This window comes from Mesoplodon mirus, assembly GCF_964341445.2.
Source record: "Mesoplodon mirus genome assembly, chromosome: 13".
Lineage (NCBI taxonomy): Eukaryota > Metazoa > Chordata > Mammalia > Artiodactyla > Ziphiidae > Mesoplodon > Mesoplodon mirus.
Genome location: NC_138989.1, coordinates 12,379,053 through 12,405,004, shown reverse-complemented (window position 1 = coordinate 12,405,004; position 25,952 = coordinate 12,379,053). Strand labels below are relative to the sequence as shown.

General features: G+C 44.0%; 1 protein-coding gene across 1 annotated transcript in view; it reads left to right on the top strand.

The window, feature by feature from the left end:
• FBXW8 (F-box and WD repeat domain containing 8) overlaps positions 1-25,952 on the top strand; it is a 115,290-nt gene that overhangs the window by 36,203 nt on the left and 53,135 nt on the right. The window contains exon 5 of the mRNA XM_082640817.1: positions 9,459-9,616. Coding sequence (XP_082496943.1) covers positions 9,459-9,616 — 158 coding nt within the window. The remainder of the gene's footprint in view (positions 1-9,458; positions 9,617-25,952) is intronic.

The following is a 25,952-nucleotide window of genomic DNA, read 5'->3' as shown; positions in this document are numbered from 1 at the left end:
TAGAGAAGGAAAACTCCTTGCACTTCTGAGACCCTGCACTCTCTGAGCCTCCTTACCGCATCTTTGACTTACCAAACTCTTACTCTGGCCCTTCCTCGTGCCTCTCTGTGGTGTCATGTGGCCACCTAGCAGTGATATGCACCATCCCAGAAAATACCAGAAACAGTTGTTTTCTTTGCTGGTCAGGTAAGTGGAAGTTCCTTCAACGGTGACTATGTATGTAATTCAAATACAACCTTTACTTTGATTTTTTCTGGCTAAAATTTCCCATTTCTTTAACCTGAGAATAATTTGTGCTGAGAAGCCACCAATCTCTGCGATAAGCCACCTGTCTCTTTCTCTCAGAGCTCAGCCTCTGTCTGTGTTTTCTTTGTGATCTGGTAGTGTTCCTGAAATGCGGTGAGGTTTAGTGTGTGCCTTCCTTGGACTTAGAAGAAGAGATGTTATCTAGAAAGTTGGTTGATAATAAGTGATTAGGAAGCATGGTGTTTGTTTCTTTGTTTTTGTTTGTGGTGAGAGCTCCAAGAATTTTAGAATGTCTCTCAAATTATACGTTTAGCATTGAGGGAAAAGACTAGAAGGGACGAGGTTATGACGGCATCCCCATCCTGTTTTGTGAGGCCTAGACTGTCCTCTTTCTCCACAGTTGCACTCTGGGAGTTAAGGGTGTTGAAAACAGATGACATCGTGAGTTCAGAAGGGTCACATTATAACCTGAGATGTAGGTCTAGGTATAATTTGCCAGGAATATATTCGCTTTACTGCCATCTAGTGAAGGAGAGCATCTCGGGTAAAACTTGCGGGAGAAAGTCAAGCGGGGGGCTCACTGGGAGCCTTGTGCCAGCTCTGCTAACCATTAAGCTATTAGCTCGCGAGAAGCTTTTATCAGATGCCCAGGAGTATGGTGGTGTTTTGCAATGAAGTCCCTCCTCACTGTTACTTAAGATTCATAAGTCTGAAGCGTTACAGTTTGCATAAGAAAGCACACTATTCACATTAGAGGACCATTCCCCGTGCCCCCCCCCCCGTTTTGGTTTTAAAAAACATCACGCCCCCTCTTTGTGTCAAGGTTTTTCTCAACACTCCTAAATGCCTCACCTTCCGTTTTCCACTGTGGTGATCTGCCTTTTTAGGGTGCAACTCCTGCCTTGACTGGAAGGAACAGTGACTGTGTATCCATGTTTCTTCTCTGTCAAGTGTGGTTGGAGGGAAAACTGGATCGTCTGATGTCTCCAAGTGCTAGGTGTCTTCTTTCCCTGAAAAGTACTCAGTTGTCCTGTTTGGCCTCCTGCATTTCCTCCATCTCCGTTCCCTCTGAGGCAAGTGACACCAAGCAAAACCGCCCACACGTCTCTAGCAGCCAAGTGACCTCTGGCTGTCGTTCTGGCTTTTATCCTTCCTAGAGCTCTGTCTGTCACAACCTGGACAGAGTCGAGAGGGTTGCCAGTCTTATGTAGACATGAAGCAACATTTTGAGCTTCCAGTTTATATATGTAAAATTTGGTGTCTGAATCTCTGGTTGGTTCACTTTGCCTATTGACACTTTATTGGAATGTTATCATTGTTTATAATTAAGAACTGTTGGAAAATAATAGTTCAGACATAGGCACGTGTCTAAGGTAACTTGAAATATCTTGCTTTTAGCCATTTTTTCTCCACTTTTCCCAGTAATTAAAAATGTGCCTTTGGGGCCTCCCTGGTGGCGCAGTGGTTGAGAGTCCGCCTGCCGATGCAGGGGATGCGGGTTCGTGCCCCGGTCTGGGAGGATCCCATGTGCCGCGGAGCGGCTGGGCCCGTGGGCCATGGCCGCTGGGCCTGCGCATCCGGAGCCTGTGCTCCGCAACGGGAGAGGCCACAACAGTGAGAGGCCCGCATACCGCAAAAAAAAAAAAAAAAAAATGTGCCTTTGTATTGACCATGCACCATGCCAAAATATGGCTTTGATCTGAAATAGTGTGTATTTGCCCTGAATTTTACAACACTTGCTATTCAGGAGCTGAGGACCTCAAGGATGGTGTTTGTAATACTCTAGCTTCATGTGAATGTATAAAAATGGATAATACCTAGGATTACTTTGAGGCTCTTGAGATGATAACAGATGCTTTGTAAATACAGATTGGTGATAAAAATTGAGGCTCTTGAGATGCTAACAGATGCTTTGTAAATACAGATTGGTGATAAAAATTGCATTAGATAAATGTCACCCCATATTTATACTTACTAAGGACTTGCTTTCTGTCTTTCTCCTTCTTAAAAAAACTTTTTCTCTTGACAGTTCCTTTCAACCTTGTGTTATATAGATTTTGTGCTGCTGCTTATTATGACATTGGATTGTTTCCCATAAAGAATTCGATCATTACCCGCTAGGGACCTCTTTTTATAAATACTTTTATTTATTTATTTTCTGCTGTGAGGTATACATGCTTTTCTGGTAAATAAGTCTGAGGTAAGATATTGATAAGAGACCAGAGGAGAGCTTTACATTTATTATATCCTTAATGAAGGAGCTCCAGAATATCCTTAATAAATACTGGTGAACTCATGACTGCATTTATCCATCTCTGGTTCTCCAAGGAATAATGGGAAGGGCCACAGCTACAGTAACTCTGCATAATCATCATTGACTCTGACTCTATTGATTGTGATTAACCAAGATGTATGGAAAACAGTTTTCAGTGTGTAGCGCATGGATCTCCTAAGGTCCATTAAGATGTTCATTATTTTTCAATTGATGCATCTTAAGCTGCCCTTGATGTTTGTAGTAGTGCATTTCCACAGAAAGACTGCACCGTGGGATTGAGTTCATTTTGTTAATTGCATAACACAACACAGTCATGTTTCATAGAAAACAGTAAATACTCTTGCTTTCATTGATTCGTAATCTTTGGTATTACTAAAGAAAGTGTGGAGTATGTGTGACTAGATCCTAAAACCTCTGCGTGTTAAGGGCATAAACGTTTCTTGAAACGTGGGCACTGCACTTGTAGGGACCCCTGCCTAATTGCTTTGTAGGCTTTAAACCACTTCCATCTTCTGAGTTTAAGTCAGAATCGTTCATTCAGTATGTACTAAGCACAGATGAATACTGCAGACACATTCCTTGCTGAGGGGCGGGGTACACATCCCTTGCTCATAGGCCAAAGGGATACAGTTACAGGTGGTTACAGGACAGTGTGAGAGACGTTAGGGTAGGGGAAGAGTGGGCACCATAACACACTGACTGGCGAGAGGCTCCTAGTGTAGGCTTCAGGTCCGGCAGGGTTTCTCCTGAGAAGTGACTTCTCAGTTGAGTCTGGAAGGGATGACTAGGAGTTGGCCAGGCAGAGTTTTTATTTATTTATTTATTTGGCTGCACCAGGTCTTCGTTGCGGCACGCAGGCTCCTTTAGTTGTGGCATTCGGCACCTAGTTCCCTGACCAGGTATCGAACCCGGGCCCCCTGCGTTGGGAGCGTGGAGTCTTACCCACTGGGCCACCAGGGAAGTCCCCAGGCAGAGTTTTGTATGGAGTAAGGACGCAGGTAACTTGCATAGATTCCGTGGCTCCTCACTCCCAAACCAACGGTGGGCATGAAAAATCCGTGACAGCATTTATTTTTCTGGTGAGTTGGATGGAATACAGCTTCAGAATCCTTCTCAACACAGGGCTGTAGGCAGCCACTACTGATTTATTGGGTTTGACACACAAACGAAACCATTTGCTGTTCCTGGCCTGAGGCCTCATAACAAGGCTCCGTTTGGCTGCTGTGAGTACTTGATCAGAATAGACTTGTGACTTTGGGGGTGGCTGTACGAGTATGGTCCTGTAGAGGGTGAAGTTTTACCAGCCATCCCACATGTGCTCCCACATCACCTGTGAAGCACGTGTAGGCGGCACCTTTGCATCTGCCCAGTCCCACGCCCCTTGCCAGCATACTGAGCTTTTTTGTTGTTGGCTTCCTGCCTTCCAGTTGAGCTGTACTGGTAGAATTGATGAGTTAGGGTCAGGGGCTATGTCCCGCAAGCCTGAGTCACAGTATTGAAAACAGTAAATTCCTTATATTGCACTTAAATGGGGATGGTTCTTAAAAGCCGTATGTGTTTACAGACACTCATCAGAGGAGGCAGAGTGACTTGTTGGCTAAAGCAGCAGTTAGAGAAAAGCCTGGGGACCCGGTTTGACCCCAGCTGTGCCACTAAAATGTTTCTTGTGACCTTGGGTAAGTCACTTAACCTGACTCCCAGATTCTTAAAACAGTGCCCCAGGTTGTTGTGAAGAGCCTTGAAAAAAATTTTTTTAGCAAATCACTGGCAGCTGGAAGCAAAATGGGACCATCCCCCCACAGCTCCCACCTGCTTGGCTCCTTAGACGAGGAGAAAGGTTCAAGGTTGTTTGCAGCTGTACAGCATTTCTTCCATTTTCTTCAGGTCTCCTAGTCCAAATAAGTAGTCTGCTTATTGGAAATGTTCTAGTTAATGAAAGCTCTTCAGTGGTAAATCATTTCAAATTGGCAGTTCCTCTGGTGTGCCGAGCTTGAAAGAGGCTCTATTCCCATTCTTTCAACAAAAAATCAGCTGTGGTCTCTGACCTATTTATTTGGAGGTAAACTCAATGTTGCCAAGCGTAAAAGAAGACCGGGAAAAGCATACATCTTCACTGGTCCGTGCCGTGGGCCGGGACCTCCTTACTCGTTTGGAAAAGGCTTCTTTCTTCCTTAGTTTTTCTTTAGTGTTCTTACATCAGCTAATATATTAGTCGCAGTTGTACTTTGCACAGGCACTAATTAGAGAGCCATCAACATTGGGGTCCAAAGGCTTACTGACAATGCAACTGTCATAGTGGTGTCTTAATTGGTTGAGTGTAATTGTCATTAGGCAGCCGTAAAGACATCTGGAGCTCTGGAGAAAAATCAGCCCTTTTCCTACCTCCCTTTCCTATCTGTTCTTGCTTCTCCTGGCCAACGTTATTAAGCGCTTTTAGATCACATTTAGGGTTTGGTCCAGGTCCCTCTGCCCCAAACAATGTTTTACCCTCATGAAAATGTCTGTTTCTTTAGCACGAGTTCATTAACACAGTCTGAGCACCACTGCTGTGGTTGCTTTCAAGTGTTAGATTTTAGAGCCTATTGCTGAGTCATCGTGTAGTACCTGCTGAAATAGGATATTTATTCTCTTTTCCCATCATAAAGGAGACACCGAGTCTTTTATATTTGCCTCGTGAGTTGTTTTGCAGCATTTATGCTATTATCATGCTTTTTGGCCATGAAGAATGGAGTTGATTTAAACGGATATATATGGAAAATTTCATGTTTACCAAAATAATTTAGCTAATTCCGTGTTTTATAGAGAGGTTTTAATCAGTTTGGAAGTAGATGCAAGAAGTCTGACGCATCTCGATGCCTGCATTCCGGGTGTTTCACTGCTCATTAGCACTAGAAGGTGGGCAGCAGAAAGAAAAGGAGATGCCACTCAAACCAGCTGGGGACCCCCTTCTTCCAGCTGTGTGTAAGGCACTGTGACGGAGGCTGTGGCGTTGAGGTGGGGCGTTCACGAGGACTTCACGGTCAGGGTGAGGAGACGTGGGATGTAGCAGTGAATGCTATTTCTTCAGGTCCAAGGGCACAGTAGTTGTTGAGTCAGAGAGGCTTCATGGAGGAGGAGGGCCTGGGCTAGGCCTTGAGACGTTGGTGGGCTTGAGTGAGGTAGGTGGTTCTCAATCTTGGTGGCACGTTGGGAAACACTGTTGTCTGGTTCCACCCCCAGAGAGTCAGATTTCATTGATCTGGTGTGCCCTTGGGTATTGGGAGTTTTAAAAGCATCCCAGGTGACTCTAATGTGTAGCCAAGGTTGACCCACTCAGCTGGGTCATGGGGAGGGAAGGGGCGCCAGAAAGGAGGAGCCAAGGTGCAGAGGCACCTATGGTGTGGAAGCCAGTGAACGGCAGGCCTGGCTAGAGGCCAGCTCATGCTAAGGAAGAGGAGAAAATGAGGCTGGAAGAGGGGTGGAGGCCAGTTTATGGAGAGTTCTCAGTGCCTGGCCGGTAGTTCAGGCTTCATTCAGTGTGGTGTTGAGGCCTCAGGATTTACAGAGGGCTTCCTAGGTGTCAAGTACTATTCTAGTTCTACTGTTCTGGTCACTGGATCAACATCAGTGAGCAAGACCCAACCCCTGACCTTAGAAGCTTGTGGGTTCGTAGGGGAGGTGAACAGTCAGATGACTACACACGTACTCACACAATTGCCACGAGAGGAAAGTCTAGGCCGCTGTCATGGTAGATGATAAGGCTCGCGGGGTCTAGTGTGGAGGGCGAGGGATAGAGGGAGAGAGATCCGCGTAGTCAGGTATTTTTGAGGGCTTGGCTGGTGCGGGGCTGGCTGCAGGTGGGCGAGGCTCAGGAGTGAGGAGGCTGCCGTGGGGCGGCTGGGAGCTGATGCGGGAGCGGGACCCGGTGGCAGCCTGGGAACGAGAAGAGCAGGAAGGGCGTGCGGACCGCATGTGTAGCAGTGTGGGTGGCCGGGGAAGGAGGTGTTGAGGAGCCCCTCGGTTTTGTACCAGTGACCTGGGATGGGTGCTGTCACCGACAGAGTCAGGAACTTGCAACGGGCCAGTCTGGTTGTGGGCTGAGGCTTTCTGAGGAGAGCACGTGTTTAATTTTAGGTGGGTGGAACTGCAGTGGGAAGGGGACAACCTCATGGAAGAAAAGGCTGGTTGGGAGCCTTTTAGATGTGAAAAGGTGCTCCTCTCTGTGTGACCTCTGCCCTCCGTCTCTCCTCTTCCCCCAGAAGAGAGAGACAGATTGTATTTCATAGCTCACGGTTGTGTGGTTCAGCAGTTTTCCAAGTTTTGGTTTGGTTGTTGTTGCTTTACCTTGGAACTCCTTGTGTAAAGGGAGCTTGCGGATGGTGGAGCTCAGGCCACCCAAATCCTGTCCTCTGTACCCACTAAGGGGGCACCTCAAAGGACCACGTGAAGACGGCTGGTGTGGTTCCATATACAGGCCGTAAGAGACAGAATGACCAAGACTGATGGGAAGGAAATACATTTTCTTGGTTTGGGTACTGCTTTCTCTCAGAGTTCCGGAGTCCTCTGATCTCCTGAGGTCCCTCTGCCTTTCACTTACCTACTCTGTTTTTCTGAAAGACATTGCCATCCTTCTTACGCTTCTTTTCTGCACTGGCTGGTTCCTTTCACATGGAATTTAACCTTAAGAGTCTAATAATCATACACAGCCTAGAAATTCAACCATGTTTTCTCTGGTGAGTGTCTGTTGCTAAGCATGTGGCCTTATTGCAGGGAATGCTCGAGTCATTTTAGGGTGTCAGGGTGAGCCTGGTAGTTTTGGTGCAGTGCAGTGTGTGTTCTTACGGAGGTTTCCTCATTGAAGGTGGTCTGGAGCACTGCCTGGAGGGTCTGGGAGCCAGCGGCCGTGCTTTGGCTGTGGCGATATCAATATCTGCCTTTGCTTGTGCATCGCCAGGTGTCATGACACTCATGGAGTGAGCGTTTCTATTTACTGGAAGATCAGTGGTCAAACAGAGCCCCATCAGTCCAGTTTTAGAAAGCACATCTCTCCTATTTGCCTCTTTACACTACGCATACACTCCAGTCACTGTCCTACAGGGAGAGAGTCCAGTGCTCCAACCTAGAGAATGTGTGTGACAGAATGGCCTTTGAATTCATAATGTACGTATTTGCTGTCAACTAATAATTTGAGGGAAACACTGCTACATTTAGTAAATGAAGCATTCCTGAATCAGAATATTCCCAGTTTCTTTATTAAGAAACCTCACATGAGAAATTCATCTATAACTACTTCCTAGATGCATCATGTCATAGACTTCAGTAATTAAATAAATCTTGGAGTTATCTTGTTCGATTCTACACTTGTAATGTGAGGTCAGAGAAGGAACTATGGCTTGGCCTCAGGAAGACAGAACACCTTTACAGTTGTCTGCCTGTCTCTGTGTTTGTGTGGGTTCATCATGAGACTCTTACCCCGTTGCTTTTTTTTTTTTTAATCTTTATTGGAGTATAATTGCTTCACAACGCTATGTTAGTTTCTGTTGTACAACAAAGTGAATCAGCCATATGCATACATATATCCCCATATCCCCTCCCTCTAGGTCGTCACAAAGCACCGACCTGATCTCCCTGTACTCAGCCATAAAAAGAAACAAAATTGAGTTATTTGTAGTGAGGTGGATGGACCTAGAGTCTGTCATGCAGAGTGAAGTCAGAGAAAGAAAAACAAATACCGTACGCTAATGCATATATATGGAATCTAAAAGAAAAAAAAATGGTACTGATGAACCTAGTGGCAAGGCGGGAATAAAGACACAGACATAGAGAATGGACTTGAGGACACGGGGCTGGAGGGGAGAGGTAGAAGCTGGGGTGAAGTGAGAGGAGCATCGATATACATCCATTACCCCGTTTCTAACGTGCTTTCCCACCGTTGCTTTACATGTTGAATCAAACCCCCTGTAGCAGATGTGAGGAGCTTAGCGTAGACACCTCAGTGGCAGCCAGCGCACCACCTCATCATCTGGCCATTCCATTATTGTCGGGGCCTGGTGTCAGAGCAGGTTCCGGCCCTGCCTTGGCTTTGATGGAGTGAGGCATTTGCTGGAGTGGCAGGAGTAATCGGAGAGAGTGAGGGCTCCTGTCCTCTGAGCGGGCAAGACCGGGGAGTGTCAGACATTTCGGCAAGAGCTTTCATGAGAAGGCAGCACTGTCTGGCTGCTAAAGGCAAGATTTAATTGTTTCAGCAAATCAATTAGTCTTTAGGGACTTTAATCAGTCAAATCTGATGCATGGATGAAGTATTAGAAAGCTTGTGCCTGTAAGACCATTAGTCCTTAGCAGTTCCCGCTCTGTCTTTCGCGTGTGTGCGTCTGTGTATAAATAGTGTGGCTTCTACACATTTCTGCTAGTGATCCCTTTACTGGGATGACTTAAGTTAGCAGATTGGTTATAATAGTCAAAAAGGAAAAGCAAGGAGATCTTGCTACCCAATTTTTTTTTTTTTTTTTTGCGGTACGCGGGCCTCTCACTGTTGTGGCCTCTCCCGTTGCGGAGCACAGGCTCTGGACGCGCAGGCTCAGCGGCCATGGCTCACGGGCCCAGCCGCTCCGCAGCACGTGGTATCTTCCCGGACCGGGGCACAAACCCGCGTCCCCTGCATCAGCAGGCGGAGTCTGAACCACTGCGGCACCAGGGAAGCCCGCTACTCAATGTTTTATTCCAGTATTCTCATTTGAAATTGTCCCATTGTGTTACGAGAACAGGAAACGTGCTCTTGGCCTTTCTGTTACGAGTTGCCATTTCCTCTTGTTGGAGTGACTCGTGTAAACAGTGTGGCAGCAGTGGCTCCACACCGGCCAGATCGGACTCCTCTGTCGTTTTAAGGCTTCTCCATTCTCTCCACGGTGGCCCTGCTCTCCACTCCCCGTTTGGAACCAAGCGTGTCCTTCTCTTCCAGATATACATCAGGGGACGTGAGGGTGTGGGACACCCGCACCTGGGACTACACAGCCCCCTTCCTGGAATCGGACTACGAGGAGGATGAGCCTGGAATGCAGCCATATGTCTCCTTTGTGAGGATAAACAGCTCGCTGGCGGTAGCGGCTTATGAGGATGGTAAGTAACCACAAGCCTCCTTGACAAAGCTTGACAAAAATTAAGCAGCTGTGGCCGGCTCCACCCATAATCCCTCCATACATACATGTGGGCACACACATATTCACACACACACACCCTTATTCTTGCCTTTATGTGAAGAAGTTGGCCAATAACCCTCAATGCATTAGTAGGCATTGGAACACAGCGCCCTTTGAAACTGGTGTTTAATTCCTACTGGAACTGTAGGGCTGGGTTTTAGAGCCAGACACAAGGCTGGCCAAGCCATCTTAAGCAAATAACTTGTTTGGTGTTAAGTATACTTGGCCTACTTTTCCTTTAGTCTCTGCTTGATCCAAAGGAAACAGTGAAAAGAGGATAGACATAGAAAATCTATTGACAAATATGGAAATAGAAAAATAAAGGTAGGCAGGGCCTACCTTTTCCTGGCACTTACATACCATACGAGATAATTTATGGTAATATGTTGTCTCTCTGGGACCAACAGAATTCTCTTTGTGTGAGGGCAACTGTGGATTTACAGCACTAGGTAAGAAGAGTCTAATAATTTTGATGGCCGTGATATTGTATTACTACCTCTCATGCTCCTGACTTCCATTATGTTGTAAAGTTTGAGTCTCCAAAAGCTTTGTCTCCCCACTTGCCTGAAAGTTGGATCACAAGATATTGCAGAATGTTAGCATTCCTGTCATGGCACGGTTGCAGATCTTCAGAGGTAGCTCAGAGGGACAAAACTGTAGTAAAGGAGCTAATGTGGAATTTTATATCCATATGCCATTTAAGAAATAAAAATTAGAGCTGAAATATTAAATATTTTCATTTTATTACTTTAACAGTTGGGCACCATTGATGGACTTTCCTTCAGCCTCTAGAAATTCAGCTAAGCTGTCTCTGGGGTATGTCATAGTTCGTGTATGTTGGTTAACATCCTGGATAGATAACATAAGAGCAGCTTGAGTGTGATTCCTATGTGCCGAATTATCAATGAGGTTTTTTTCAAACAACTATGCAGAAGTTGTAATACTTTTAAGTTAGAATCAGATACAGTTTTATTTATTTATTTATTTTGTGGTACGCGGGCCTCTCATTGTTGTGGCCTCTCCCATTGTGGAGCACAGGCTCCGGACGCACAGGCTCAGCGGCCATGGCTCACGGGCCCAGCCGCTCCGCGGCATGTGGGATCTTCCCGGACCGGGGCACGAACCCGTGTCCCCTGCATCGGCAGGCGGACTCTCAACCACTGCGCCACCAGGGAAGCCCCAGTATTTCTTTATTGTAAACACAAGTAAGTATTAGTATCTATTCACATTCTCTCCTCCCCCCGCCCTTTTTTTTGTTTTTTTGGCTGCGTTGGGTCATCTTTGCTGCGCGTGGGCTTTCTCTAGTTTCGGTGAATGGGGGCTACTCTTCGTTGTGGTGTGTGGGCTTGTCATTGCGGTGGTTTCTCTTGTTGCAGAGCACGGGCTCTAGGGGCGTGGGTTTCAGTAATTGTGGCGCACGGGCTTAGTTGCTCCGCAGCATGTGGGATCTTCCTGGACCAGGGAACGAACCTGTGTCCCCTGCATTGGCAGGCGGATTCTTAACCACTTCGCCACCAGGGAAGTCCCTTCCCCCCTTTTTAAACAAAAGATAGCATACTAGTTTATATCATCCCATACCTTGGTTTTTTTCACTTAATGGCGTATCTTTTTTTTTTTTTTTTTTCCCGTACGCGGGCCTCTCACTGTTGTGGCCTCTCCCGTTGCGGAGCACAGGCTCCGGATGCGCAGGCTCAGCGGCCATGGCTCACGGGCCCAGCCGCTCCGCGGCATATGGGATCCTCCCAGACCGGGGCACGAACCCGTATCCCCTGCATCGGCAGGCGGACTCTCAACCACTGCGCCACCAGGGAGACCCACGTATCTTTTTTTTAATTGGATAAATTTGACATGTAACATTGTGTAAGTTTAAGGTATACAGTGTGTTACTTTGATACATTTATATACTGTAATATGGCTGCCATTGTAGTGATATTTATCACTACATAATTACAGTACAATATTGTTATCTGTATTCATTATACTATACATTAGAACCCTGTGGTTTATTCACCACTTGTTACAAGTTTGTACCTTTAAACACCATCAATCTTATCCCACCTGTCCCCCCACCCCCGGTAACCACCGTTTTACTCCGTTTTTTTAAACAGGTTTGACTTTTTCAGATTTCACATGCAGGTGATACCATATAGTACTTGTCTTTCTCTGACTTTGTCTCACTTAACATAATATGCTCAAAGTCCATCCACATTCTTGAAAATGGCAGGATTTCCTTCTTTCTCATGGCTGAATAATATTTTATTGTGTATGTATACCACGTCTTTTTTATCCATTCATCCATTGATGGGCATTTGGCTTGTATCCATATCTTGGCTATTGTAAATAATGCTGTAATAAACCTGGGAATGCTTACATCTCGTTGATGACATAGCTTGAAATGTTGTCCACGTCAGTGTATGGAGAAGATGCTCCTTTTTCATGGTATTCCATTGTGTACAGGCACTGTGGTTTATTTACACAGTCCTTTATTGAGGAACAGTTGTGTTATGCTTTTGCTATTACAGTGTGGTAGTGAAAAGCCTTGTATATATGACATTTCATATAAATGCAGGAAGGATTATTTCCTACAAAAATGTCTGGGTCAAAAGGTGGGTGCGAATGGGCTTATATTACTTTGCACTTGAACCAGCAGGGTATGAGGTTGTGCCCATTTTCTCAGCAAAGTATGTTTCAAACTGTTCAGTATTTGTCACTTTGATAGATAAGAAATGTTATTCAAATGTTTCAACTTACATTTCTCTTAGTGTGAGAGAGGTTGAATTTTTTCACATGTGTACCTGCTACTTATAATTCTTTTTTCTTCTGTTACTGTTAGGGCTTTAAATTTTTTTTTTTTATTGAGATGATACTATATAAATTTCAGGTGTACAACATAGTGAGTCACAATTTTTAAAGGTTGTACTCCATTTATAGTTTTTCTAAAATATTGACTATATTCCCTGTGCTGTACAATATATCCTGGTAGCTTATTTATTTTATGCATAGTAGTTTGTACCTCTTAAACCCCTACCCCATCTTGCCCCATCTGCCCCTCCCCCTTCCCTCTCCCAGTAGTAACCACTAGTTTATTCTCTGTATCTATGAGTCTGCTTCTTTTTTTTTGTATTTGCTAGTTTGTTTTATTTTTAAAATTCCACATATAAGTGAGATCATACAGTATCTGTCTCTCTGTCTGACTTATTTCACTTATCATAATGCCCTCTAAGTCCATCCATGTTGTTGCAAATGGCAAAATTCTATTCTTTTTTATGGCTGAGAGGTATTCCATTGTGTGTGTGTGTGTGTGTGTGTGTGTGTACACCACATCTTCTTTACCCATTCATCTGTTGATGGACAATTAGGTTGCTTCCATATCTTGGCTATTGTAAATAATGCTGCTATGAAGATTGGAGTGCATGTATCTTTTCAAATTAATGTTTTCATTTTTTTTTTCAAATATATACCCAGGAGTGGAATTGCTTAGTCATATGGTAGTTATATTTTTAGTTTTTTGAGGAACCTCCATACTGTTTTCCACAGTGGCTGCACCAATTTACATTCCCACCAGCAGTGTATAAGGGTTCCCTTTTCTCCACATCCTTGCCAACATTTGTTATTTGTGTTCTTTTGGATGATAGTGTTATGGCTTATCTTTATATTTGAATCTTGACCAGTATAGAGTTCATCCTAGAATAGTATATGAATCTGATTATATCTTTCCAGCATCTCTTATTAGAAATAGAAAGCCCATCTCTACCTCACTGGTTTGAGGTGCTGCCTTTACAAGTTTTTGCATCTGAAACTCTTTTAGTATTTCGGTCTGTTTCTGGATGTTACATTCTGTTCAGTTGATCTGTCTAGTTGTTTACACTTACATCATCACGTTTGTCTGTCTTACTATTTTGGGTTTCATTTTACCGTTCTGTGGGTAAAATCTATAGTACTTCCTTGGCTGCATCATTTACATTGAGATCTTTGCTTTGTCTTGAATTCCTTTTGGTATTAGGATTGTTTCTTTGATAAAAGCTCCTGTGTTTTCTTGCTCCTCTCTCACTCACTAAGCTTGTTTTACCAGTCTGATGGGAATTGTTACTTTCTGAGATACGCAACAGCTTCTCATTCCCCCCTCCAACCGCACCCCAGACCTCAGGTAGCATTGTCTTTGGTCTTACTTCAGTTTAACAGATTGTCACTGTGGTATTTGTACCAACCTACTCCTGAGTAACTACTTCTGGGCAAAGACAGGTTGAAATAATCAAAACACACATTTTGTATTGCTTCTTTCTAGGAGCAGGGAACATGCGCTTCTTAGGCAGTGCCATAGCACAAAGGAAATTCACCTCGTGAGGTCTGAAATTCGTGACTGTGCCCCACAGAAAAGAAGAATAAGATAATAAAATGAGCCAGTGAACTTCAGCTCCCTGTTTGTGCCAAAGGGAAGCTCTGTAGCTATTGAGACCCCCTTGATGGTCTGTCTGTACACATATTCTCCGCAGAAGGAGTCAGGTCCAGAGGGGGAGATGGAAACTGCTTTGGGAAAAAGTTAGTCATCCCCACGTCCTTTTTAGCCTCCTGGCCCTGCAGGAACACTGTACCACCCACCTGGGGTGTTGAGATTTGGCAAGATGATCCACAGTTGTGATTTTTTGAATTCCAACCCACTGGCCTCATATTTCTTCTGCCTTGTTTCCGATTGTCAGCACTGGCCGTCCTCCAGTTTGATTTTACCACTAATTGTGTTGCACGTTACCGTACCGAAATGAATCAAATCAAAATGCTTTTCCTGGAGCATTAGATAAAGCAGGCGAAGGTTCTGAGTAATGAGCAGATGCTACTAATGCAGGGACAGTGCAGACCTTGCCAGGACTCCATCTGCTCCATGCTTGCCTGCCTTTGGCCTGGAGCCGCAGCACTGGGGAATGGCAGTATACTCGAAACCCGCTCCCTGTTCAGAGTTTGTCACGAAAACTCACTCTTCGGTGAGAAATGAGATTACACACTTCTTAGGTGCAAAGAAGTTCTTATTTGCCCCCCTCAGTGGAGAGAGGAGAGACAAGACCCAGTGCACATTAGCACGTGGAAGCCTAGCTAGGACAGCCAGCAGTCGTCTTTCTGTGGTGCCATCAAGCAAGGCAAAGCGGCTTATCCACTCCTGCAGCACACTCCTACTGCAGCTGTCTGAATACACGCACGCTCCACTGTCCAGGGTTGTGCCTGACCTGGGCCGGAGTGACTGTGATTTCTCATTTACCGTCGTGCACACAATGGGTGGGAGTGGGTCTCTCCAAGCGTCTTCTTAGCAGTGAACAGTAGGACTATATTTTAGACGGCTGTAGAGACTAGGTGCTTCTAAAGTTTTATTTGTAATTTTATGTTTAATAAAAAATCAGTTCTTCAGTAGTTTTGTTTATGTGTCTCATTTGTATGTTGATGGTGACATTTCAATTTAATAGCATAACCTTTGAATGTAATATTCAATCTTCTCCTCTCCCCTGGTGTTTCAGAAGTGGATTATTAACATAATAATGCATTGCTTGGGAGATGGCTAAGATACCTGACTGTGGATTGTGGAGAATTTTGTGTTTTTTCAAGGCCTGCCTTTTCTGGTCATTTTTCTCTTAAAAGTTTCAATAAGTAATTCTTGCCTGAAACCGTTGCCTACCCTTAGGTCTTAGGAGTCTTATTCAGACACTCAGTGGATAAAACAATATGAAACAACTTTCTGATAAAAACCAAAAAAATACCAGATGGAGTCCTTTTTTCTTAACAGTAAGAGTGCTCACATTTTAAAGATATTCAGAGTGGATTTAAAAATTGAAATGCAGAGTTTTGAACTGAGGTGGTTCTTTCCATACTGAGGAAGTATTTCTTAGGGCACTGAACTTTAAAGTTGACTGCCGCCTGGAATGGTCTAGGGTGTTAGATTTTGTTTCATAGACAAGCCATAGAGACTATGTTTATGTGATGGAGGAAGTTGCTGAATAAAAATGCTTTTTTAAAGTTTTTCTATTCTTCAGTGAGGGGAGTTTGAAGTTATATTTGTTTTACACTTGCTTATATGTGCTTTGGACTGAATGTGCATTGTAACTAAATAATAGTTCAGTGTTCCTCAAGTAGCATTCCACAGATAAAATCGTGGGTGGGAGTTGTGAGGTCTCTAGAAATTTTTTTTTTCTTTTTCTTTTTTTTAGTAGTAGAGGGAAGGATTATTTATTTATTTATTTATTTTTGGCTGTGTTGGGTCTTCGTTTCATGTGAGGGCTTTCTCTAGTTGCGGCAAGCGGGGGCCACTCTTCATCACGGTGCGTGGGCCTTTCCCTGTCGCGGCCTCTCTTGTTGCGGGGCACAGGCTCCAGACGCGCAGGCTCAGCAGTTGTGGCTCACGGGCCCAGTTGCTCTGCGGCACGTGGGATCTTCCCAGACCAGGGCTCGAACCCGTGTCCCCTGCATTGGCAGGCAGATTTTCAACCACTGCGCCACCAGGGAAGCCCAGGAAGTTTTTTTAAAATCTTTGTATTTTTATGGTAATTTAAAAAAGAAATCTGGATCTTTTTTTTTTTTTTTTTTTTTTTTTGCAGTACGCGGGCCTCTCACTGCTGTGGCCTCTCCCGTTGCGGAGCACAGGCTCCGGACGCACAGGCCCAGCGGCCATGGCTCACGGGCCCAGCCGCTCCGCGGCACATGGGATCCTCCCAGACCAGGGCACGAACCCGTATCCCCTGCATCGGCAGGCGGACTCTCAACCACTGCGCCACCAGGGAGGCCCAGAAATCTGGATCTTTTGACCTTGTAACTAAACCATACTGAGAGATCTCATTATTTGAATTTGCATTTTGTAGTCACAGGCTGTTGGCACCAAGTGATCACCTGTGTGCCTTGTAATGCTTTGTTTTTCACACTGACTGATTCATAGATGAATTCTTAGAGGTCTGCAAACTCTCAAATTTAAGAAACACTGGAGAGGGAAGTTCTCATGCTTTAGGCACACATTAGTAGATGATCAATTTCTAGGATAACTACAAAATTTTGAAGTTACTAGTGAAAATAATTTGAAATAGTTTTATCATGCAGGAAACAGTGGCACATTGCATTTATGATGCAAGGTTTGGTGTTAATCCTTTGGTTAACTGGGGGGTGGTTTTACTGAACACTGATATATTTTTTTAAATACATCTTTATTGGAGTATAATCGCTTTACAACGTTGTGTTAGTTTCTGCTGTACAAGAAAGTGAATCAACTGTATGCATACATATATCCCCATATCCCCTCCCTCTTGCGTCTCCCTCCCACCCTCCCTATCCCACCCCTCTAGGTCATCACAGAGCACTGAGCTGATCTCCCTCTGCTATGCAGTAGCTTCCCACTAGCTATCTGTTTTACATTTGGTCGTGTGTATATGTCAGTGCTACTCTCTCATTGTGTCCCAGCCTCCCCTTCCCCCACTGTATCCTCAAGTCCGTTCTCAACGTCTGCATCTTTATTCCTGCCCTACCACTAGGTTCATCAGTACCAGTTTTCTAGATTCCATACATATGCGTTAGCGTACGGTATTTGTTTTTCTCTTCCTGACTTACTTCACTCTGTATGACAGACTCTAGGTCCATCCACCTCACTAAAAACAACTCATTTTCGTTCCTTTTTATGACTAATATTCCATAGTGTATATTGAACGCTGATTTTTTTTTAACATCTTTACTGGAGTATAATCGCTTTACAACGTTGTGTTAGTTTCTGCTGTACAAGAAAGTGAATCAGCTGTATGCATACATATATCCCCATATCCCCTCCCTCTTGCATCTCCCTCCCACCCTCCTTATCCCACCCCTCTTGGTGGTCACACAGCACCGAGCTGATCTCCCTGTACGTTGCAGCTGCTTCCCACTAGCTATATATTTTACATTTGGTAGTGTATATATGTCAATGCCACTCTCTCACTTCGTCCCAGCTTACCCTTCCCCCTCTGTGTCCTCAAGTCCATTCTCTACGTCTGCATCTTTATTACTGTCCTGCCCCTAGGTTCATTAGAACCATTTTTTTAGATTCCGTATATATTGAACACTGATTTTTAATGACACAGCACGATGCATAAATTTTGAACTGAATGAAATTTAGAAACAGTATATCAGTATATGGGATGTAGCTAAGGCAATGCTTAGAAGGAAATTTATAGCATTAAGTGCTTATATTAGAAAAGAGAAAGTCTCAAATCAACAGTATAGTTTTTCACCTTAAACTAGAAAAAGAAGAGAAAGTTAAACAAAATAAGCAGAAGGAATAAAGTAATAAAGATAAGGGCAGAAATCAATGAAGTAGAATAGAGAAAAAAACAGTAGAGGAAAATCAATGAAATGGGCAACTGTTCCTTTGAAAATTTTGACCGAATTGACAAACCCTAACCAGATTGATCAGGAAAAAAAGAGAGAAGAAATGAATTACCAGCATGAGGAATGTAAGAGGGGACATCACTACAGATCCTATAGATATTAAAAAGTTACAGTGAACTATTATGAACAACTTTATGCCAGTAAATTCAACCAGTTAGATAAAATGGATACATTGATTTTTTGAAAAACAAACTACCAAAGTTCACTTAATAAGAACTGTAAAACATGAATAGCTATATTTTCATTAAATAAATTGAATTTGTAATTTAGAAGTTTCCACAAAGAAGACTGCAAGCCAAATGGCTTTACTGGTGAATTCTCCCAGACATTTAAGGAAGAAATAATACCAGTTCTACACACTTCCATAAAATAGACTAAGAGGAACACTTCTCAACTCAGCTTGTGAGGCCAGCATTACCTATCAAGACTAAAGAAGAAAAAATAATAACTAATATACGATAACAAGTATACTACAGATTGATAGTCCTCATGAACATAGATGTAAAAATCCTTTAGTGTTATCTTTAGAACTTTCATTGTAAATCCATCCTGATTGAGAAGTCACTTAGTTTTCAGGGCAGCTACTGAAAACATTTGTAAGATACAAGTTAATATGTTTTTACTTTTGTTAGAGATAGCCTTTCAAATTATTTTTTAAAACCATTTTATTATGGAAAATTCAAAATATGCAGAAGTGGAGAGAATAGTATGATGAGCCTCCACATCCCTGTCCCTCAGCTTCAGTAGTTACCAGCATTGCTTTTAAATTACACAGGTTTCTAAATATTACACAGTTATATCACTCAACATATGAGTGGAGCTATTTTTGAAGACAGACATATTTTCCTGTTAGCAGTAAACAGTAGTTTTAAAAAGAAAAAGAACAAGGAGGCTAAGACTTACTGAATGCCAGTCCTGGCCCAGGCCCTACTGAATGCCAGTCCTGGCCCAGGCCCTGTGCCGGCCTGATCCAGGAGAAGTGGTGGTGATGTTACAGATTCCTTTGGAGGTTTTTTTTTTTTTTTTTTTTTTTTTAATTTATTTTATTTATTCATTTTTGGCTGCATTGGGTCTTCCCTTCTGCACGTGGGCTCCCTTTAGTTGCAGCGAGTGGGGGCCACTCTTGTGGCGGTGTGTGAGCTTCTCATTGTGGTGGCCTCTCCTGTTGCAGGACACGGGCTCTAGGCACGTGGGCTTCAGTAGTTGTGGCATGCGGGCTCAGCAGTTGAGGCTCGCGGGCTCTAGAGAGCAGGCTCAGTAGTTGTGGCGCACAGGCTTAGTTGCTCCGTGGCATGTGGAATCTTCCAAGACCAGGGCTCGAACCTATGTCCCCTGCATTGGCAGGCGGAATCCTAACCGCTGCGCCACGAGGGAAGCCCTTTCCTTTGGAGTTTAATTCACTTTAACCCATCAGTGAATCGGAAGTAGAATTTGAGTTTTTAATTTAATTTTGTATATCCGTGTTAAATATTAATTATAAAATTATGTGGATTGTGATTGGGAAAAATAATAAAGATATCTCATCACTGATAAAATTAATATTTATAAAGATATGTGTACAAATTATAACAAATTGTTTGATGTAGTATTACATGTAGAAAAAACATCTAGTAAAAAAATGTTCTTTCTCTCCCTACCACTACCGGGTCCTGGTTCCCCCCAGTTACCCCCTCTCCTCTAGAGACGTTGACCACTCCCAGTGTCTGATATAGTTTTCCAGATATACTCTATATTGTTTACATCACTTAGTTATAGTGCAGGAGAAAATTGGCTGGAGTTAGTGGCTGTGTGCACAATGATGTCTTTCTTGCACTATCTGCCTTCTCTGCACTTCCCCTTATAGAAGAGCTGGTCCAAATTCTTCCTCATTGATCTGTTTTTCCTTTGACTTTGCTAACTGTAAATGTTTCTATTTAGTCACATTGTCATATTCCTACACTATATCACTTACCTCCTTTTTAATTTACTCTTTGTTTTTGATTCTTCTTTTTAGAATGTTCTTTCTTTCTGCTTTGAACTTGAGACTACTAAATATATTCATCTTTCCTCCTTCTTGACTCAGTTTCTGCCTTGGTGATCTTATGTCTTGTCGTTCCTTTGCTTATGCACTAACCAGTCACTTCATTGGTCCACAAGCCCATTCACATTCCCTTGTCAGTCTGGAATGCAGCTTCCAGAATACTTCATATGTATTGTTTTTCTGCCATAAGCAACAGAGTTCAGCTTTAGAGCTCTGTTCAGCTGGGACGTTGAGGATGAGTGGATGCAGCATCTAGGTGAGGGATAAATTTCATTTAGTTTTTTGTTTCAAGACCCTCCATGATTTAGCCCTTCTCTATGTCCCTTGTTTACACTGATTTTAATGTCCTACTGACCTCTTCTCCCATGAAAGCAGAACTTGTTTTTTTTTTTTTTTTTTTTTTCGGTGGTATGCGGGCCTCTCACTGTTGTGGCCTCTCCCGTTGAGGAGCACAGGCTCCGGACGCGCAGGCCCAGCGGCCATGGCTCACGGGCCTAGCCGCTCCGCGGCATGTGGGATCTTCCCAGAACGGGGCACGAACCCGTGTCCCCTGCATCGGCAGGCGGACTCTCAACCACTGCGCCACCAGGGAAGCCCCAGAACTTGTTTTGTCCTCTCAAACTTTACGCCACTTACATCTCTGGCTTACATTTCATAGTGATGTTGTGTAGACTTAATGAGTGAAGAGGTACACGTTTAGTGAGTGCTGTGGGTATATTTATTTATTTATTTATTCTAAATGCCCGATTTAATACATGAATCAAACATGAAGAAGCCCAAAGAAATAACCCTTGAAGCATCCTTGAAAATCTCTTAACAACTGGTTTCTTCAGCACACGTCTCTTTAACACACAGATTCTTTAACATGTGCCCATGATGCAGATATTTTACGCAACTGGTTACAAGGAGCACCTTACGCTTAGACATGAGACATGCAAGAGGGAAAGCAGTCATTCAGCTGTGGGTTTATGAGAAGCGTCTATATCAATGAACCCCAGTCCCACCAAAAATGTTACTACTGGGACCTGTGCTTGGCTGCCTCCTGACTCTCCCCTCTCCCAGCTCTTCCTACTTTCCCAGCCTGGTCCAAGCTTCATCAAAGCTATTTTTGGTTACTGCATCACACACACACACACACACACACACACACACACACCACACACCACACACCACACACCACACACCCACCACACACCCACCCCAGTCAGCACTCCCATGGCTGCCGTGGGCCAAGGAGAAACTCAGCAGGCAAACCTCCAAATATTTGGGCTGAGAGCAGTGCCTGAAGGGCAAATATCAGGGCCCCTGGACTGGGTGGGGCCCAACTCCATCCTCACCCCATCCTGGGTCAGAAGCATCCCCACACACACATGCACTTGGCCAGCCTCCTCAGGGCTGGGAGGTGGCCTGCCCTGGGCCCCTGTTTGCTCCAGGTTTACACTGTAGTAAAAATACGCCTTTTCTCTGTCGGCCAGAGATCTGCAGGATTGGCTTTCTTGCGTGGCTCCTCCTCTGACATACAGGGAAGAGCAAGGAACATTTACTGATCACCTACGACCTGTATGGGTGTATTTTAAATTTCTGTTAAGGTGCTTTTTCTCATTGCAGAATTTCCTTTGACTCCTCCTTAATTTCTTTATAGGCAAGTGTTTATTTACATGGTGGAAATTTATGAATAGTCAACGTCACTCAGTGTCTGAACTGCAGTTAGTTGATCTTGTCTACTTAATTATTATGAAGCTGAGACCAAGCCTCAGGTGTTTATTGTGCAAGCTCAAGTGAACAGGAGCTCATGGCTAAAATAAGTTCTGATCAAGAAAGTGCTATGGGGGCTTCCCTGGTGGCGCAGTGGTTGAGAGTCCACCTGCCGATGCAGGGGACGTGGGTTTGTGCCCCGGTCCGGGAAGATCCCACATACCGCGGAGCAGCTGGGCCTGTAAGCCATGGCCGCTGAGCCTGCGCGTCCGGAGCCTGTGCACCGCAACGGGAGAGGCCACAACAGTGAGAGGCCTGCGTACCAAAAAAAAAAAAAAAAAAGAAAGGAAAGCGCTATGGGACTTCCTTGGTGGCGCAGTGGTTAAGAATCCGCCTGCCAATGCAGGGGACACGGGTTCGAGCCCTGGTCCGGGAAGATCCCACATGCTGCAGAGCAACTAAGCCCGTGCGCCACAACTACTGAAGCCCCGCGCACCTAGAGCCCGAGCTCCGCAACAAGGGAAGCCACTGCCATGAGAAGCCTGCGCACCGCAAGGCAGAGTAGCCCCCGCTTGCTACACCTAGGGAAGGCCCGCGCACAGCAGGGAAGACCCAACTCAGCCAAAAATAAATAAATTAATTTAAAAAAAAAAAAAAAAGCTCGAAAGACCACCAGACAAACTGTGCAGTTCAATAAGTGACCAGGGGCTTCCCCGGTGGCGCAGGGGTTGAGAGTCCGCCTGCCGATGCAGGGGACACGGGTTCGTGCCCCGGTCTGGGAAGATCCCACATGCCGCGGAGCGGCTAAGCCGGTGAGCCATGGCCGTTGAGCTTGCGCGTCCGGAGTCTGTGCCCCGCAACGGGAGAGGCCACAACAATGAGAGGCCCGCGTACCGCAAAAAAAAAAAAAAAGTGACCAGTCTATGACTTTCTAAACTGTTAACCTGTTTTAAATTTAATGGTGCATGAAAAAGATCAGAGGGGAGGGATAATACCAATTGTCTTTTTCCAAAACCAGTTCAGCAGTTATTTACCTTTCAAGCAATTAACATAATTACCATTATGCTAAAAAGCAATTTTGGGAAGTTCTGCCCTGAGCTCTTATGATTCCACTGGGACAGTTTTAGTTGGGACTTATCTTTTTGATGGAAGCCTAATTGCAGTTTTGGCTTTGTGCATGCAAACAGAAGCAGCTAATTGTTTAGGCAAATAGCAGATTAATTTAAATATGCATCCGTAATAAAACAAAAACAATATCCATTATGGTCCTTGTTCCTGTGATGAGGAATATAAATATTCTGTGCAAGTACCATTAGGTGGAGGTCTTAAGGATTGTCGACATTATTTCACAGTGGTAGCACTTTCCTGATGTAGAGTAATCTTTACAAAAGCTAACATAAATCAGTTTAAACTCATTTAGATCCCATTTCCACTATGTGCAGTTTCATTACCACACTCTGGCTGGCCTCCTTTGGGAGGTGGAAGGGGCATGCTGCAAACTGGCATGGGTGCCCATCCACAGCTGCTGAGCAGACTTTATGTCTCCTCCAAAGACTGGCCATCGTTACTCATCTCCCCATAAATGACTGTTCCTAGGCTAGGGTGAACTCAGAGTTCCTGCAGCCCTGGTGCTGCTTGTCAAGGTGGAGGGCCCTGAGCCCAAAGAGCAGTGGGACTGCCAAGCCCTACTCCTGTCTACTTTATTGGGCCGATGGCCCTCACTCATTGTGGTCTTCCGCAGTTTTTGAGAGACGCTTTTTTTTTTTTTTTGCCTGTGTCCTTTTCATTTTTCTCCTGAATGAAACAGTATTGTGATCCCAGCACTAGCTCAGAGGTAAACATCTTTTACGCAGCCATAGAGGTTTTGTCATGGAGAAAGACAGACACCTGGTCTCCTTTCAGCTTTCCCGGTGTGGGCATGAGCCCCAGCTCTGAGGGTTATTTATGCCTGGTTCAGGGAATGATGACAATGACCTGTTTACTAAGTTAGTACTGAGGAACCACCCAGAAGCTCCCTTTGCGTTTGCTGAGAAGTTTTGTCTTGTTTCACCTTGGCCTAGCCTACGGGATACGGGTGGTAGACACTTTTTGGGGTGTCTCCTTGCTCTGAAGCCCCTCTAGAGGTGGACCTATTCATAGAATTTGAGTTGGTCTTTTGACATCAGCTGAGTAGACAAGGATGGGGACCCCAGGCCTGGGGGCAGCTGATTCATGGTCTTGGCTGAACCGTTTAGGCTGCAGACTTTCAGTCTCAATTGTGTGCTTGGAGTAGAAGCCCTTGTGAAGTGGGGAAGAGAGAAAGCTGCTTTGTGTAGAGCGAGAGGGACGCAAGATTACCGAGAGAAGCAGAGGCAAGACGTCTGGTGCAACAAGAGACGGACTACCTTGATCTGAATCTTTTCCTACTTCTGGTTCTGATCCCTTTTACTGTCCAGCTGTATTTCCTGCCCTTGGGTTCCATGAAATAGCCTTGTTCCTTTTCAGTCTGTTTCCTTTTGTATTTAAACCAGTTTCAGTGGATTTGTTTCTTACAACCAAATATTCCATTGCTAAAACATAAGACAAACATTCAGCAAACCTTTATTGATGTTCAGCCACTTTCAGTACTGTGAAGTCACTCCTAGGAAATGCAGCAGAAAAAGGACACAATCCTGCCACTTCAGATATCCACCCAATGCTAGGAGCCAAATCCATATTAGTGCTGTGTCTGCAATATGATAAAACGTGGCCTTTCAAATGAATTTGCATCAAATTTTTTAAATCATCACCTGTTTGGGAAGGAAATTTATTTGGCTCTGATAGGTATTGATTAATATTGTGCAATGGATGTGGACCCAGTTCAACTTGAAATGTCTGCATAAGTAGTTGCTCCTTTTGGGGAATCTTAAATAGTTTGACAGTAGGACTTATCCATTGTTAAGCTTAGCCATTGTCCCATTGCAGTTTGTGTATATATCTTTTATATTTTTGTTACGTTATATTTTCATGGCTATAACATGTCTTTCTGCAGTGAGAATTTTGTGAGAACAGAGATCATATCCCTCCCGTATGCCCCCAACCAAGATGCTTGGTGATGCCACTAGAATGTCAGCTCCATGCGGTCAGGGACTTTTTTGTTTTATTTTGTCTTGTTCACTGCAGTTTCCCCAGAGCTTAGAAAGGCAAGGGCTCAAATATACGTGTTGAATGTATTGTTGCATTAACTCCTTTTTGGCTAAATATTGGTTAACATGGATAATAATCCACTACAATATTATAAAACATTCTTATAATTCAAGTATTCACTGTTCAAGCCCCTGCAGTTTTGAGGTTGTAAAAGTAGCATGATATAAACTATATTAAATAATAAAATTACCTTTTATAAAATTAGCTTTCACTCAAGCATCCATCCTGTTAGCTGCTGTGTCTGTCCCTGCTCACCTTGCCCATGTGTCTTGGGGTCAAATATCCAACAACACAGTTGCAAAGTGAAATTGCACAAGCTGCAGGATTTAATAATGTTAAAAGTGGTAAGGGGAAGAGCAGTAAAAGTGGTAATTACATGGGTAAATATAAATGGCTTTTTTTGTTATTTCTCTTTAAAAGACAATTGCCTGCTTATGCAAAAATAACAACAATGTATGTGGGGTTTATAACATACAGTAGAAATAAAAAGTGTGACAAGAATAGCAGAGAGGCTGGGAGGGAGGAAATGGAAGTACGCTGCTTCACTGTATGTGAAGGGGTGTAATATCGCTTGAAGGAAGACTGGTAGTTACATATGTGTGCTAAAAACCTAAAGCAACAACTAAAACACAAAGAGTTTTGGCTAATAAACCAACAAAGGAATTAAAATGAAATAAACACATCATTAATCCAAATACTCAGTCCGAAAGAAGGCAGAAAAAGAGGCGGAAAGGGAGCAAAGAGCAAATGGGACAAATAGAAAACAAGCGGCAAAATGGTAGATTAAACCCATCCTTACCAGTTATCACATTAAAGATAAGAGTCTAAATACCCCAGTTAAAAGCAAGATCAGTTAAATGCCATCTACAAGAAACCCACTTTAGATATAAAGACACAACGCAAAGTGAAAGGACAGAAAGACACATCGCGTGCTAACAGTAACCGAAAGAAAGTTGGAGTGACTATATCAACATCAAAGTGGATTTCAGAGCAA